Raw genomic sequence first — 15,614 nt, 5'->3', positions numbered from 1 at the left:
TCATTAGTGCTACTCTTAGGATACTTTAGATCTTTACTTGCAATTTTATTTTTATAATAAGCTATAAAGTATAAAGTATTTATTAAAAGGACTTAAGGCATGTGAGAGAAGTGTACTATAGCACAGTGCTAAAACGCTACACTACTGAAACATCACGATGCCTCACAGGTGACAGATCGCACAGACTCACTCTGCCACGTGTCCATCGTCCGTCCTTCCTCCAATCGCGCTAAAACTGCCGTGATAGCTCAAGCACTGTGACATTAAACGTCCCAGGGCTTCGGGACGCAGACACCGGGTACCAAGAATGCATCACGGCGAGAGGGTGTACGGCATGCATATCGAGCAGTGCCACCGGCCCAATATCTTGGGGAAACACATGGCGCTCAATAATGGTTGCAGGGAGTTGACGTTTTAGGACACAGCCTAAATCATGGGGGATGGTCTGTGAACACCTGGGCTTGTATTTCACGATAGGGATACCACTCTGGCGTGTATATACGCCTGGCTTATCAGATGGTGGGGTGGTGATCCCTGCGGCCTGGATTTGGGGTGACATTGGCTGCGACGCAGGAACATAGCTTTAATCATCACATTGCTGGAAATAGTTTTCCTATAAGGGAACAAGTTGAAAGATGGAATGTGAGTTGGTTCCTGTCCAAAGTTGTAGTTCGGAATGGCGTTGCGTTGCGAGCATAGGCAGCAACTTGCAGCACCGCGACGTAGCATCATGGACTACACGCACTGCGCATACACATAATGTGAAAGGAAATATGCAAAAGTTTATTTATTTATACATCAAACTTCATATATATCTCTATTCAACTACAGACGCTATCACTAGTCATTTATCATGTACTCATCGACGAGCAAGCCGCAGTCTCGCATGTTCGCATACGCTACAACACCATCACATCTCTTACAGCAACCTAACCCTTGAATGCCTTCCCAGTACTGATATTGACCTTTGTCCATAAAGAGCCCGTCGACATGTACCAAGCAAACTGAACAGGCCAATACACATGCATCATCCACAGCCAAGGCAGAGGATCCCACGACTCAAAGGTGCCATCCTTCCAGTAGATAATGTGCTGCACAAAAGCCCGAATTGACTTTTGGATATCCGACAGACTCATCGTGCCTCGGAACAGAGTGAGGTAGAAGGGATACAGAACAAGCTCGACGAAATCCTGGCCCACCCAGTAGTATTGCTGGGGATTGTTAGGTGATACAGGTGGCTTTGTCAAAGGCCTGGGTGCAGATGGGGTAAGAATGGAGAGGTACTCGTCAACGATCTCGGGTGTGTTGTTGAAGAGAACGGTGGCAGTATGGACTCTTGGATTGCATTCAATAGGATATATCGTGACGTCTTTATCAACACCAGACTTGACGGCATCTTCATCTTCCTTGTTGATCAAGAAGTCGAAACTCATATGCCCTGTAAAGTTGTCCCCGCCTTCCTCAGCTTGCTTCAGTGTAAAGTTAAGCATCGCTCTGCTCAGCGGTGAATCAGCAGGGAGAGCGGAGTAATGCATAAGAACATCGGCGGAACGACACGCGACAAACGCGCAGACGCGACCGCGAATGATGAGCGCATGGGTGCAGAACTCAGGACCTGTGATGTACTCTTGTATGATGAAGGAGCATTTGGAAGTCTCGAAGGGAATAGAGTCGATGCGTGCGAGGGTAGTTTCTTCGGAGGGAAGAGGAAGTAGAGGCATTGCAAAGCGCGCGACATCATCGACACCAACAGGCTTGACAAGATATTGTCTTGCACCATGCTTATGCTCAAGACCTCCGTTTCTTTGAAGAAAGTTAATAACATCTTCTTTATCCTCAACAGCCTCCGTCAACGGAACCTTCAGACCAAGGCTCTTGGTATGCTCAATAAACGCATCCTTCTCATGAAGTCTTCGGATATCCTCAACGCCAAATTGGATCGCCTTAGCATTCGTACGAGCTTCAATAATTTCGCGAACCGCAGCATCTTCAACAGCCGCGTTGACATCCGAGACAGAAACCCAAAGATCAACGCCTTCGTAGTGAATAATCTCGACAATTCGATTGAGATATGGATCATTCATGCTCGTTTTTGAAGGGTCTGAAGGCGGTGGGAGACGATAGTACGCGTCGATTGCGAAGGATACGCGACCGGGCGAGAGGGAATGACAATCTGCTCCTATGACGCGATGGCCTCGACGATGAAACATTCGTGCGAGAGAGAGACCCTTGGCCATGTTCACGCCTGTGACCAGAACCGTGACTTTGTCCAGATTATCGCCGTCATTGTGAGACTGTGAAGATTTGGAAGTGAAGCGGTTCAAGAGGTAAGCTCCCAAAGCGAAGAGGGCGTTTGTTGGTAGGAATATGAAGCTGAGGAGGAAGAGAGCCAAGTTCTTGGCGAATTCAATCGCTCGAGAGCTCTCCAGCGCCTGATTTGGCTTCCCCATGGTGAATGGGATATAAACTCTGAAAATCGAGTCGTTTCAGTATTCAATTGACAATTCAGAGCTTCACAAATCTATAGAGCTATAGCTACGGAGGATACAGCTCAGAAACGCGTTGCGAAAAAAAAGTCAATTGGAAGACGTCATGACTTGGGCGTGTCTGCGGAGAATGGTCTCACTAGCACGTCGGTGCCGCTCCGGGGCAACACATTCCGTTCACAAACGGGCCCCTCTCTACTAAGACAATACAATCTAGCTCAGCCTAGTCTCAGATCCTAAAGAGGGGAAAAATACATTAGGCTTCTTCGCCAGGAAGATTAGCTCCGATGGTTTCACTCATGCATATGCAGCTTTTCACACCGGTCCGTTTCGCAACCAATTACAGCTCCAGCGTGTTCCTCACGTTCCTTCGAGGTATCACAAGAAAAACACACCATGTGCGGAATCGTCACTGTGTATACCGATGCAAACGGTCGAGACTCCCTTTTTCTTCCATCAGCCCACAATACTGTTACACCGAGACGCTGTGCTAGGAGTCTGCTTACGTCTATGACGTGCTAGACTCGTGAGCAGGAGATGCAAAAGAAGATGGATTCGGAAAATAAGAGGCGGTCAGGAAATAACGGTCCCCGTAAGGCGCAAGGGTAGATATCGTAGATCTGCGGTGCAACATTCCCATTGTCCTTTTTCCCGATCTCACTTCAGGGTCTAGGCATTTCACATGTCCCCGTGTTGTTTTTGGCCAAGGGATGCCCATGCCCGCTAGGTTCAACGTGGGGAAAACCTAATGAATGACGCGCACATGCGAGATGGTAGTGTAATCGACGCCATCTCGCTAACATCGCCCCGTCTTTACGAGAATACAGTATTCCTTACCCTCTCCTAGGACATAGATCTAGGTACAATCTGTCCCCACGCGGGGCCTAAGATCCTACCCCTGAACGACAAATTCACGGTACATCCCGTTGCGGTTGCTGGGTATATGACACCTCGAGAAAGAGATATTCGCAATACACCTTACCAAACGGGCTAGCATAACCTATGTCGTGCTCAACTGCTTGTTTCTCACGGGCTATGTTGCATGCATTCTTACAGAAGCGTGGGAACTAATGCTTCAGACCCATCGTAACTTGACCATAATGACACCAACATTAGATACATGCATCTGCCTGCAAACATGCACCTGTAGCCAAGTCTCGGGCCTCAAATCAGTTACCCAATGAAAACGGTCCTCATGTTTCTGTACTTCTCCCCCAACCACTCGTTTACCGACGACTCATGTAGTGTTAACTTGCTGTCGTGAAAAGAACCCTAGCTTGTGAGCTTGTCGGCAGTTGAATATCCCTCAGAGGGGGGTGGTATTCGCACATAAAAAGCTCTTCCCATCACCATCACTACCCTCAATTCCAAGCTACACACATCCTCTACACCCTTCCATCCCTATTGTACTACCCCAAAACACGACCCACCATGTCTGATATGAGTGCTACCGTCGAGCCCACCTCCAAGGGTTTCGCTGTCTGTGGCTACGAGAAGATCGAGTATGACTTTGAGTTTCTCGATGGTGTTTTCAACACTGCCAATCCTCAGCTCTACCAGCTCTACTCCCCCTGGGGACGATGTCTGGCTGTCATGGACCTCAACATCTTTAACCTCTATGGGAATGAGATGCAGAGGTACTTTGATCACTACGGCATTCCTCTTACTATTCATAAGACCATGATTGGTGAGAAGGCCAAGAGCATGGATACTCTTTTGTCGATTGTTGATTCTATGACCGACTTTGGTATTTACCGAAAGGAGCCTGTTCTCGTTGTTGGTGGCGGTCTCGTCACTGATGTTGCCGGGTAAGTCTCCTCATCAATCGTTGTGCACAATTTAACTGACCATACAGCTTCGCTTGTGCTGCGTATCGTCGCAACACCAATTACATCCGCATCCCCACCACAGTCATCGGTCTCATCGATGCCTCAGTCTCCATCAAAGTCGCCGTCAACTACGGCCGCTACAAGAACCGTCTTGGCGCCTACCACGCCCCGTCTCACACATTCCTTGACTTCACTTTCCTCCGCAGTCTTCCCGTAGCACAGATCCGCAACGGTTTCGCAGAGCTGATCAAGATCTCTACTTGTGCTCACAAAGATACTTATGATCTTCTTGAGAAGTATTGTGAGCAGCTCATCAATACTGGCTTTGGACGATCTGATGATGCTACTCCTGAGATTAAGGAGGTCGCTGATAAGATCTGCCGTGCTGGTATCCATGAGATGTTGAAACTCGAGACACCCAACTTGCATGAGATTATGCTTGATCGTGTTATTGCCTATGGCCATACTTGGTCTCCTCTTCATGAGCTTGTCCCTGAGACGCCTCTTCGTCACGGCCATGCTATCTCTATCGACATGGCATACTCTGCCACCCTCGCTCACATCCGTGGTCTTCTCTCATCAGAGGAACACACCCGTCTTTTGAACCTCTTCTCCCGAGCTGGTCTCTCCATGGACCATCCTCAGTTCGATGCCTCTCTTCTCGAGAAGGCCACAGCTGCTATTCTCAAGACCCGTGACGGCAAGCTTCGCGCTGCTGTTCCCATCAACCCAATGGGTGACTGTGTCTTCTTGAACGACGTCAGCCACGACGAGATGGTCGCCGCTCTCGAGGAGCACAAGAAGATCATGAAGTCTTACCCTCGCCAGGGCGCTGGCCTTGAAGCTTTCGTTGACTCCAGTGACACTGGCTACACCGTGAACGGTGCCCCTGTTGAGAACGGCAATGCTCAGAACATTCCCCTCAATGGCGTCAAGAACGCTAAGCTTCATGCCTCTGGTCCCGAGGGTGTTGATGGTCTTCAGCAAGACTCTAGCAGTGATGACGATTATGTTGTCAGCTCCTCCAAGACCAACGGTCATCAGGACAAGGGTATCCTCAGTGACCTGAAGGAGAAGGCGAATGGTATCCAAACCCAGATCGCCAAGGCTGTGACGGTTGAGAGTCAATAATTGCATCCAAAACAAAAACAAAATTCAATGCATTGGAAAATGAGTACACGTTTGCTAGGTTGGTTTAGTTCACTGGGATTACCTTATATCCTGGTCCTTTTTAGCATTATGATACCGGGTCTGAGAACGAGATGATAAATCACTCAGCATCCACGGTTTTACTTTCAATTCAATATACAAACAAGGATTTTACTCCATAACCGATCCGATTGAGTTGTGACTGTACGCCCTCTTCAACGTTCATGCTCCTCATACTCTGCTGAAGGATCAGGGCCCTCACTTGCCTCCCTCTTCTGCATTATTCTTTGCCCCGTTGATCATGTTGATGAAGTCCTCCGCCGCGTTCTCCGAAAAGAATTCAGCTTCTCGTGCTATGCAGCGCCGTATGTAGTCCTGGCCACGTTCAAACATCTCCCCCTCGTATTCCGTCAATGCGCTTTCCAGGTCATTGTCTTTAGTGTCTGCACCACTAGTTTGCGTACAGTGCTTAACTATCGCCTTCGCTAGCATGAGAGCATCAAACATCGCCATATTGACTCCTTCGCCTACAAGCGGGGTTGCAAGATGAGCAGCATCCCCAAGAAGGGTGGCTCCAGGGACTCGTTCCCAACTGACCGACGAAGCAGGTAAGCGATACAGAGGCCATGCATGGAATGGCCCTTCAGCATTCGTAAGATATTCTCTCAGGTTTGGAGCCCAGTTTGCGAAGAACTCTGGTGAAGATAGCAATTTCTGACGAATGTTCTCTGTGTCTTCATGGCCCAGAGGTCTGAGATAGAGCTCTTCCGGCGCACCCATACCCATGTAGAATCTATAGGAACGGTCGGCTAGCTGCTGAACGGCTATGATCTTATGCTGTCCCATTGCGAGCATGTTCCCTGGGCCTGCGTGTTTCAGTGCAGCAGTGTAGCTTGGGTTGTTATGAGATATGCTGCCTTCGATGAAAACTTTACCAGAGTAATCCGGTATTGCCGAATTAACCTTGTGATGTATTAGTATAGACTACGACGCGATAAGTGTCTTGACATACCAGTGGGCGCACCTTGCTCCACGCTCCATCCGCGCCAACGATAAGACGAAAGCCAGATGCAGAAGTTTTATTGGAAAAATGGATACGATGCTTAACTGCCTTTTCACCTTTCTCAATAGACTTCACACCGTGAGCCCAGCGAATCTTCTGAGTTGGGATCGAGTCAAGCAACAACTTCCGAAGTTGCAGCCTGTCAATCTCGGGAGCATCGCGATCTTCTCCGAATACAGCTTTAACTGTCCCAGTTGGGGTCTGCATGAACACACGAGATGCATCCCATCGAGCAAGGCTCTTGAATTTGTCAAACAACCGAGCCTCTTTGAGAGCAAGTTGACCTGAGGAGGCGTGGATGTCTAGAGTCCCTCCCTGGTTGGTGAACTTGGGCTCCGGACTTTTGTCACGCTCATAGACGATGTAATCGATGCTGTTGATCTCGAGTAGCCGGGCGAGAGTCAGGCCGCTGGGCCCTGCTCCGATGATGGCAATAGGGGCTTTGGTAGGCATGTCAGATGATTCTTGAGTGTTTGGGATTGTTTATCTCTATGACGTTGAAAGATAGTATGGCTGCTTGCTACGTTTTATATCTGTAAGTTGATGAATGAACCAGGCGTTGTGAGGGTTAACGGACAACAATAGTCCTTTCAAAGTCCGTATTACTCCGCCATTGGCATCTGCCTTAAATCATAACTTCGCGTCTTGAGGATTATGCAATGCGGATGGATTAACTGAAGTGATGAAATTATCTTCCTGGCATATCCGAGTCTGCTACAATTGATTGGTGGACTTCGGAAAGTAAGCACTTGTTCGCTCCGATCTCAGCCAATTAGAGCGCGACTCCTCGGGCTTGATGACAGAGGGGAACTTCCTCGGTCTCAAACATTCATCCTCTTCTCTTATTCTTAATCGCCATCCGAATTTCTGTAAACAAGGCAAGCCCATCAAACTTCATCGGATGTCTTCTTTGGCGAATGCCGGCTTAGCTCGTTATGCGGTAAGCATCACTCATCCTGTGCCGTAACTGACACTTACCAAGCATTAGTGCGACTACTGCAAGCAAAAGAAGTTTAGGTACACGACACAGCAAAGCGGGAGATTATCACTTCATAGATAAAATCTGCTAATTGAGTACTAGATGTTCCAAGGAGCTTCCAAAGTGCATCGCGTGCCAACCATGGCCAGGGCCTTGTAACTATTCCCGAGATAAACCGGCACTCAAGGGCAGCGTCCATGAGCGAGCAACCCCTCCTTCTCTTGATTTGAAGAACCAGAAGAGCATAGAAAGGCTACATACACGATTGAAGAATCTAGAACAAGAGGTACAGGCTCTAACTACTACTGTAACTCAAGGCGTTGAGGCGGTGAATTATGTTACATCAGCAAACTACCAGCCGGTGTCTGAAAAAGACTGCGAGCCTCAAGACGGAAATGATTCACGTCGCGACCTGAATGTAGAAGATCCGAGTTCCTTTTTCTTTTTAAAGGACGTATCTATCACCAACACAACTATCGGTTCAACACCTCTCCACCAACATGCAGCCAGGGAGTTCCAATTTTTGTCAGATTCTTTGACAACAGCAGTTGTAACCAGTAAAGGTTATCATAATACTGGCTTTTTTGTACCGTCCAAAGGCGAAGGGTATCAGATGATAGGTCGTGAGTAATTTCCCCGAACAAGTGCTCAATCTCGGCTGACTCTTAGAGGCTTCTTGGAAAACGCCAGCCTGGGTGACGCGTTCTTCATCACACCCTCAGAGAGCCTCCTCATACAAACCATTTTCAGACCTTATACTGTCTCGAAAAAGGCATGGGTGGTGTATATAAACTACATGATTCTCACTATGCTAGCACATAACGAAGATGCCAGAGCTCAACAGTACAGGAACAATATGAAGTTGGCGCTTAACGATAGCAGAATCTTTCTCGAACCTCATGAAGCCAATCTTCAAACCCTCATCATGCTTGCCATTCATGGTGAGGATTATGCTTCGCCTAATGAATCGTGGATGCTTGTTGGCCATGCCTGTCGTCAAGCTGAGGCTTTAGGGCTGCACACACCGTCCGAAGCAGATTATGTGACAACGCAGCGGAGTCTGAGCCTATTTTGGCTTCTTTTTGCCGTAGACAAGTCATGTGCTCTTGCGTTTGGCCGTTCATGTTCTCTCCCATCGGCAACATACTCTCACGTTCCGCTGCCAGATTTGCGTTATTTGACAAAGTTTCATCCTTGCAATGACTCCCCTGATGCAGATGGAAGGACCGAAAGATCTATGTTCGGAGGCCATATGTTTCTTGCGCGCATTGAGCTCGCACAGATGATCGGGGTGGCCCTCGACTCAAGGCACATCTCCGAGTCAGAAGACGGCATGAAGGAGCGTTTCGAAGAGTGGTATTCGGCAACAAACAAGGCGAGTTCTGAAAGGTGCGCTTAGGATTACAAATGCTAACCCCCAGTAGATATTGAGCGATACACTACAGAATGAAATACGTTTCTCGAGCCCCAATGAGCTACGCGAGATGAAATTGGGCATTAGCACTATCAAGTTTGAGTACTTGCATGTGTTGATGGTCCTCCTCAAATCGCATCCACCTTCTGCCAACTTGAGACTAGACACCGCGAGGGAAGCCATCACTATTCTTCCTTCGATGATCTCCAATTGGACTTCGATATATAACAGTATGATCTGGTAAGTCGCCCCCCCAATTATTTTACGCAGATATCTAAGAATGGACAGGCATCTCCTATACTACCCCTTCATACCGTATTTTATCATATTCGAGAACTTAGTCCACAAACATGCGCTTTCCAGTAGGATCACGATTCAGCGAGACCTCGAGCTTTTGTCTATGACTGTCTCCTACTATCATACTATGAGAGATCAAATGCAAATGTTAGCTCCTTTATGTAAGCGCCTTGAGAATATTGCAACAGTATTCCTACGCTTGGCAAAGCAGTGCGTTGATGGTCTACATCCCTTTTTACCAACTCAGCAACTCTCAGCAAGTACCCATACTGTGAGTAGTTCAAAGGAAGAGAATTACGTTCCACCTTTGAGGGACATACAAATGGAGCTGGGTGGCGAAATTGGCGCTGATCTGGAGCATTATATCCAGTGGCTACCGCCAAATATGATCCCTACACAGATTTCGCGCACCACTGAGGCTACAGAGGCAAGCCCGGCTCACGTTCCCTCCAGAAGCGCTTCATCGGAACCGGTGCAGCCAGACTCCCGGGGTACCAAGAAGCCGTTTGATGTCATGTTTGATTGGTTCGCTTGGGATGTTTATTACGGGGAGCAGAACGGCGATAGGCTATAAATATGTTAAGATGTATATGTTGCAAATGCTTAAGCAGATCTGGATGCTGTGTTGTCAGATTTGTTCTGTGGATAGCTAGTCATCTCAAAGACCTGTGGTCTGTCTGTATTGGCCTTCTGCTTAACCTCTTTCCTGGGCCCAACTACAAAAGTCAGCAAATATCCATGGCTTCTGTCATTGCTAGACTTACATATACTGAGACAGACGAACTTGATCATTACTGGGAACCAGATAGCCACGGCGACAAGTTGCCCAAATCCCCACGTCGACAGGCCGCTATCAGATGAGTGCATGTCAAGAAGCTCGACCATCTCGCGCAGACCAATGAAGATCATGATAACCGTGAGAATTTCGATCGCGGCCCAAAAGACTGCCAGCAAGAGTTTGGCACCCTTGGTCTCTGCGAATGAGAAGATCGTACGAGAGTCTCCGCCAATCTGCGTATACTTGATCTTATCTCCGGTCATTTGCGTCTTAGCAAAATGCACAATCCAGTCCATGATCAGGCATGATACTATGATATGGACTGCAAACCGACATGCAAGAGTAACGTTGAAGAAGTCATAGCTGTTCTTTTCCTTGATTCCCTGACAGAAGCTCATTGGTCCGGGATTACCTCCACAAGCAACCACGGTCGAAACCTGCTTCAGGTGCTCTTCGAATGCATCGGCATTGAAGTCTTGAAACTCGGTGATCACAGTCATGAGTATCCAAGACAAGACAACGAAGAAGAGAGTATAGAACCGACGCTCTCCAGCTCGGTGCATGACGAGCGGCGCGATCAGAACTGGGTACATACCAGCTGTGATGAGTCCTTGCAGGATCCGATGGTTGAACATCCACGAGAAGAGTGTAAGCATGTTGGCTAAACCGGCTCTATTTCCGCCGTCGAACGTGATGATGGCCGTGATCGAGATGGTAGCAGCGAACAGAGCCTGTGACTCTTGAAAGTCGAGCATAGCGGAGGATGCAGCTTTCGCGAAGCGTGTTTCGGACAGTGTTGTCTGCCACCTTTGGCATGTGGCTCGAAAGCTAGAGTCCTTCTGGAGTGAGCTACCTATGCGGCTAAATGTTTGGATCCACGACGTTGTGAGTTTGAAACAGAGGCCGAGGAACAGAACGAGCACAAGCTGGATCACATACGCCGTGACGATCTACAAGGGTTTATTAGAACCTCGATTGACGGGGCACACATAGGACACTTACACCTTGTCCAGCGATGTCCAAGTCGATGCCAGCACTTGCAGCCTGACAGTATGGCTTCGCCATCACTCTCCCGAATTTGGCAATGTTATCTGGTGAGACGGGACCGCACTTGAACCCTTGGCGACTGCTTGTACAGCTGCTGTACGTAGAGTCAGAACAAGCAACATGTTGTCGTACAATTGAGTGAGTTTGCATTGCTGTTATTGCAGCCATAGGAAATAAGTCGAGCTATACATGAGCGTTGCGTTGGAGCATGTTGTCGTGCAGTTGAGTGAGTTGGCATCACCGTTGTTGCAGCCATGGGAAATAAGTCGCGCGCCTACGGTCGGGTTCTCGATGATGGACCTGACGCGGAAGAAGTGCGCCGTCTCCCAGGCTTGCCACTGTTCGGATATCGCGATGCCGTGGATGTTCTGTTGAAATCATATTTATCTATGATCTGGAACTTTCGCTCAACCATTTTAACAAAAGATGAAGAAGAGAGACAAGAGGATGAAAAATTCCAGGGAATCTCATTTGGGGCGGATATAGGGCCCCTGAGGCCTACAGATTTAGCCCTATGAGATGCGCTAGCAGGGTTCCACAGTCAGCAACCCTCTCTCTGATTTGGTGGAATTCGAATGCCAAGGCCCAGGCAGATAATCATCCTGCGATAACATTTGGGGGCCGTTGTATAAGTACTTTGCCACCAACGAGAACTGACCACTGAGGGGCGAATATATCTTATCACTTTAGTGTTCACAAGGCAGCTTTATGGTATTTTTGTAAAAATTGACTCAATATTAATTAGCTGCTAATTTAAACGCCGTAACCATAAGAGGGTTGTATTTAATCAGTCGCTGTTCGAGAACGTGAAAGATTATTGTTTTCCTATTGATGTAATTTCGTAGGTAGTAAGCATGTAAGAAGCTGTCGAGAGTGAGGAGGAAATTTTTATCGCTGAGGTCGATGAAGAAATGCCATGTCGTTCTGATTTGTTGTCGGTTCACCCTAATACTCTCTACCAGATATATGCCCTACCAGTTCGGTTAAGGGTCCTCTTGGAAAGTACTGTGGGAGGAGAGGCTTGGGGGTCTTGGAACGTTGTAATGCGTATTGAGGCTCAAAGTTACTTTCTGCTGGTTGGACTTGACTTGACTAAGCGATTCACCTCAGCGTCCACGGAGCTTCCAGATATTCTTAGCCAACACTTTCGAAGATATTGTCTCTGATTCCTGACACAATTTTACCATCTAGCCTTGTTTCTATCATCTTTATGGCCCTCAAAAGTTGCACTTCCATCCTTATTCGATGGTCCACCAGCCACAACGCCCTGCAAAGCCACACAGTGGCGCGAGCTATCCCACGCCACCGCCATTTGACTCCAATTTCTGATTCATCTGCATCGCACCTTAGAGCACATCGAGATTGCCAAGACCATACAAAATGGAAGCCAACTCTTCAGAAATAATCCGCGAGCTGCACGGCGACCTACAGCGCAAATGGAAAGCCCATGGGCCCAAAGTCGAAACTGCCTGGCGATCATTCAACAAAGCCCAACGCGCGAAGTGCATGAAAGCCGGCTCCGCAGATGGAGTTGTCCTCAAGCACTCGTCAGACGTATCGCTGGGCAATGTCTACAAATTCATCCCTGAATGGAACCTCGAAGACATCACAGCTCCCAACTCGGACTTCCTCCTCGACATTCTCAAGCATCGCGCCAACAACAGTCTTTTTGAGCAATATGCTCAAGGCATCAGTGGCACGCTCGGAGACCGCCATCTCATCGAGAAGATGGTTCGGGAGAAGAATCTCCGCCACGTCGAGCCTTTCAAGCATTCCTATACCTACTTCTATGACGAGAAGTACGGCGAGTCATTTACGGTCCAGCCCAAGCATCTGGAGGAGGTTATGAAAGGCCTGCGCATCGCTGTTGACCATGGTGTTCTCATCCCACGATCACTAGGAGAGCTCGTCCTTCAGCGGCAAATCACCATTCTGCAGCTCCTCAATGTCATGGTTGAAGATATCCTGGATCAAGGATCACAGACAAGAGCCCAAGGCGGGAAGAAGAAGCAATCTAAGCATGCACCTCTTTCCGAATCTGCCTCCAAACAGACGGCCGTCAAACTTACGACCCAGGAAGTACTTGCGATTGCTTCTGACCAAAAGTCCTCGCTTGAAGATTACCTGTCACTGCTTCGAACCGAGCCTACAGTCCTATGTCCTGGTGTCAACGTTCAGTTCTTCAGCCGACCAGAACTTGTTCCCGACGAGAAGGGCCGCTCGCTACCAGTCCATACCGACAAATACATCGGGCCTGCTGTCTTCGAGACAATCCACCATGCAGTCCAAGGCATTGCCATTTGGGATTCCATCACAGGCCTCCTTGATCTCCTTGAGAAGCCGTCTACCGACAAGCTCTACAAATCCAGGATTCTCCAAGAGCTGGCAAACATGTGTCATCTTGAATACGCTCGTACGCAAGCGCTTTTCAAGCGCCGAGTTTCAACAAGAACTGGGTCGAAATGGTTCAAACGAATTTCCAACGCATATGACAACTCAGGAAATGCCAAGGTATCGATGAAAGGCAAGCCGGAAGAGCTTACGCGTTCTGATCCCCAGCTGCATTACTTACTGCGACTATGCCAGCCAGAAACTACCGTCACGAAGGCAGTTGAGTGGATGGAGAAGCTCAGCGACCTCTATAAAGCGCATCCCTTGGAGCGAGAGAAGCTTGAAGAGAGGGCGTCACATACGCTTCATGATGTGGCTGCCATCGTCGCATTCGTCCAGGATTTGTCATCTGTACACTCCTTTTCCCCTGCTTCGCGAAAGAAAGGGAACCTGCTAGTCACTAGTCTACAGGAGGTCGATGCCGAGCTCAATCAGATCAAAAAAGAAGTTGACCTGCGTGACTATGCTGCCCCAATCGATAATCTACTCGAACCTGGCATGTCTGCAAAGGCGCTGGGAGCGCTGGATGAGTTTGTCGTGGAGAAGACAGGTACGAAGATGGGATCTCTATACCAAGATGAGCTAGAGAAGGCGTTCCGAAACGTCGAAAAGCAGTACCAGCAGGCCAAGGACAAGGCAAACAAGGATACCAAGGCAGATTTTGTCCCCATCGAGACCACACCAGTGGACGCAAAGGAGAGAATCGAGATTCGAAGACAGAAAGAAAAGACGCGCCCAGAACACTCCTCCGTCTACGCGATCACCCCAACCACAGACTCTCCTGAACACAAGGAAGCTACAAAGCCGGTTCAGCCAGTCAAGGTCAGTTCATCAACAGCCGAGGTCTTTGCGACCCTCTTCAACAAGACTCAATCACGAGGATCTGTTAACTGGTCGTCCTTCGAGGCGGCCATGTCTGAGCTGGGATTCTCGGTACTGCCACGATTTGGATCTGTTTACACGTTCCGACCGTCTGAGGATATGGATATCAAGAGACCTGTCAGCATCCACCGACCGCACCAGTCGCAGATTGAGGGCTATTTGATCCTTATCTTGGCGAGACGCCTGAATCGGGCTTATGGATGGAGTGAAGACTCATTTGTCACTGAGTAAGAGCCTCGTGTTGCAAGCACACGTTTGAAGTGACACTGTCGATTTGCAATAGAGAGACAAATTGCTGCAATATTTGCACGTCGAGTTTACACATTGATATAACTTTTCAATGGCACAAAGGTTCTCATCATGTCAGCTGAGATTGATATTGATGGATATTACGATGCCAAATAATAGAAAAAGATGAAGAGCCGAGATTTAACGCTGTTGTGCCAATTAGACTATTATTTCTCCTGGCAGTTCTGCTTGTAGACGCCTAGGGAAACAAGGTAGTCAGCAAGCGTCTTCATAAGGTACATCAGAAGGATCAGCCATACCGTTCAATATTCTCTGAAAAGCAAGGTCAACTTGACTGTTTTCGCAAGCGGATGTTTCGATAAACATAAGTTTGTTGAGTTCTGCCCCTGATCAGTACCCTCGAACATGTTCACAAGGAGAGGCCAACTTACTCGCAAACTTCTTCCCTTCCTCCGTCGTCACCGACCTTCTACGCTCCAAGTCTGTTTTATTCCCCACGAGCATAAAAACAATCCCAGGTTCACCATGCCTTCGAGCCTCGTCCAACCAGCGTGCTGCATTCTCAAAACTCTGGCGCTTGGTAATGTCGTAGACTAGCATTACAGCCACGGCATCATTGTAATAAACTACTGGCGCCCGATATTTCTCAAGGCCAGCTGTGTCCCAGATATTGACTTTGACGGCCTTGGAGTTGCATTGCACGATTTTCGTGGTGGGCTTCACGCCAATTGTTGGGCTAGAGTCAGGCTGGAATTCGCCTTGCATGAATTGACTCGCGATATTTGACTTTCCAACCGTCGAGTCACCCAGGAGTACCACTGATATCGGTTAGTAACCAGAAATTACCGGTAATTGAGTGTTATCAAACCTTTCCAACGGTACTAGAGATATGCTGGATTAGCTTTGAACTATGAGCGAAATGGGCCATGCCTACATCGTACGGTATATCGCCCATCTTTTGGAAACTTGATGGGTACCCAGTTGTAAAATTTGAGTGAAGGAGTTGACACGGACGTTGACTTACCGCCACTTTTGACCGCGTCGCTGACT

General features: G+C 48.3%; 7 protein-coding genes across 7 annotated transcripts; 3 read left to right on the top strand and 4 right to left on the bottom strand.

Annotated features, from left to right (window-relative positions):
- Positions 1–929: 929 nt before the first annotated feature.
- Positions 930–2,450, bottom strand: FMAN_03868 (uncharacterized protein; the record flags this gene model as incomplete). The annotated part of the gene is made up of 1 exon (XM_041824224.1): positions 930–2,450. One exon carries the CDS (start codon positions 2,448–2,450, stop codon positions 930–932), a length of 1,521 nt encoding a protein of 506 aa, XP_041689726.1.
- A 1,467-nt stretch (positions 2,451–3,917) lies between these two features.
- On the top strand, positions 3,918–5,446 carry FMAN_03869 (uncharacterized protein; the record flags this gene model as incomplete). Its single annotated transcript, XM_041824223.1, has 2 exons — positions 3,918–4,294; positions 4,342–5,446. 2 exons carry the CDS (start codon positions 3,918–3,920, stop codon positions 5,444–5,446), a joined length of 1,482 nt encoding a protein of 493 aa, XP_041689725.1.
- Positions 5,447–5,722: 276 nt separating this feature from the next.
- FMAN_03870 (related to tetracycline resistance protein from transposon Tn4351/Tn4400) lies at positions 5,723–6,980 on the bottom strand (the record flags this gene model as incomplete). The annotated part of the gene is made up of 2 exons (XM_041824221.1): positions 5,723–6,427; positions 6,477–6,980. 2 exons carry the CDS (start codon positions 6,978–6,980, stop codon positions 5,723–5,725), a joined length of 1,209 nt encoding a protein of 402 aa, XP_041689724.1.
- Positions 6,981–7,428: 448 nt separating this feature from the next.
- Positions 7,429–9,791, top strand: FMAN_03871 (uncharacterized protein; the record flags this gene model as incomplete). The annotated part of the gene is made up of 6 exons (XM_041824220.1): positions 7,429–7,467; positions 7,516–7,544; positions 7,609–8,129; positions 8,178–8,881; positions 8,931–9,160; positions 9,209–9,791. 6 exons carry the CDS (start codon positions 7,429–7,431, stop codon positions 9,789–9,791), a joined length of 2,106 nt encoding a protein of 701 aa, XP_041689723.1.
- Positions 9,792–9,820: 29 nt separating this feature from the next.
- FMAN_03872 (uncharacterized protein) lies at positions 9,821–11,457 on the bottom strand (the record flags this gene model as incomplete). Its single annotated transcript, XM_041824219.1, has 4 exons — positions 9,821–9,933; positions 9,982–10,945; positions 10,998–11,133; positions 11,321–11,457. The coding sequence occupies 4 exons, from the start codon at positions 11,455–11,457 to the stop codon at positions 9,821–9,823; spliced, it is 1,350 nt and encodes a 449-aa protein (XP_041689722.1).
- A 965-nt stretch (positions 11,458–12,422) lies between these two features.
- Positions 12,423–14,546, top strand: FMAN_03873 (uncharacterized protein; the record flags this gene model as incomplete). The annotated part of the gene is made up of 1 exon (XM_041824218.1): positions 12,423–14,546. The coding sequence occupies one exon, from the start codon at positions 12,423–12,425 to the stop codon at positions 14,544–14,546; it is 2,124 nt and encodes a 707-aa protein (XP_041689721.1).
- Positions 14,547–14,770: 224 nt separating this feature from the next.
- On the bottom strand, positions 14,771–15,519 carry FMAN_03874 (putative GTP-binding protein Drab11; the record flags this gene model as incomplete). Its single annotated transcript, XM_041824217.1, has 5 exons — positions 14,771–14,802; positions 14,864–14,944; positions 14,996–15,382; positions 15,433–15,445; positions 15,499–15,519. The coding sequence occupies 5 exons, from the start codon at positions 15,517–15,519 to the stop codon at positions 14,771–14,773; spliced, it is 534 nt and encodes a 177-aa protein (XP_041689720.1).
- Positions 15,520–15,614: the final 95 nt, after the last annotated feature.

The sequence above is a fragment of the Fusarium mangiferae genome, assembly GCF_900044065.1.
Source record: "Fusarium mangiferae strain MRC7560 genome assembly, contig: FMAN_scaffold017, whole genome shotgun sequence".
NCBI classification, from domain to species: domain Eukaryota; kingdom Fungi; phylum Ascomycota; class Sordariomycetes; order Hypocreales; family Nectriaceae; genus Fusarium; species Fusarium mangiferae.
The sequence above is the reverse complement of the archived record's forward strand: the minus strand, read 5'-3'. Positions and strand labels throughout refer to the sequence as shown.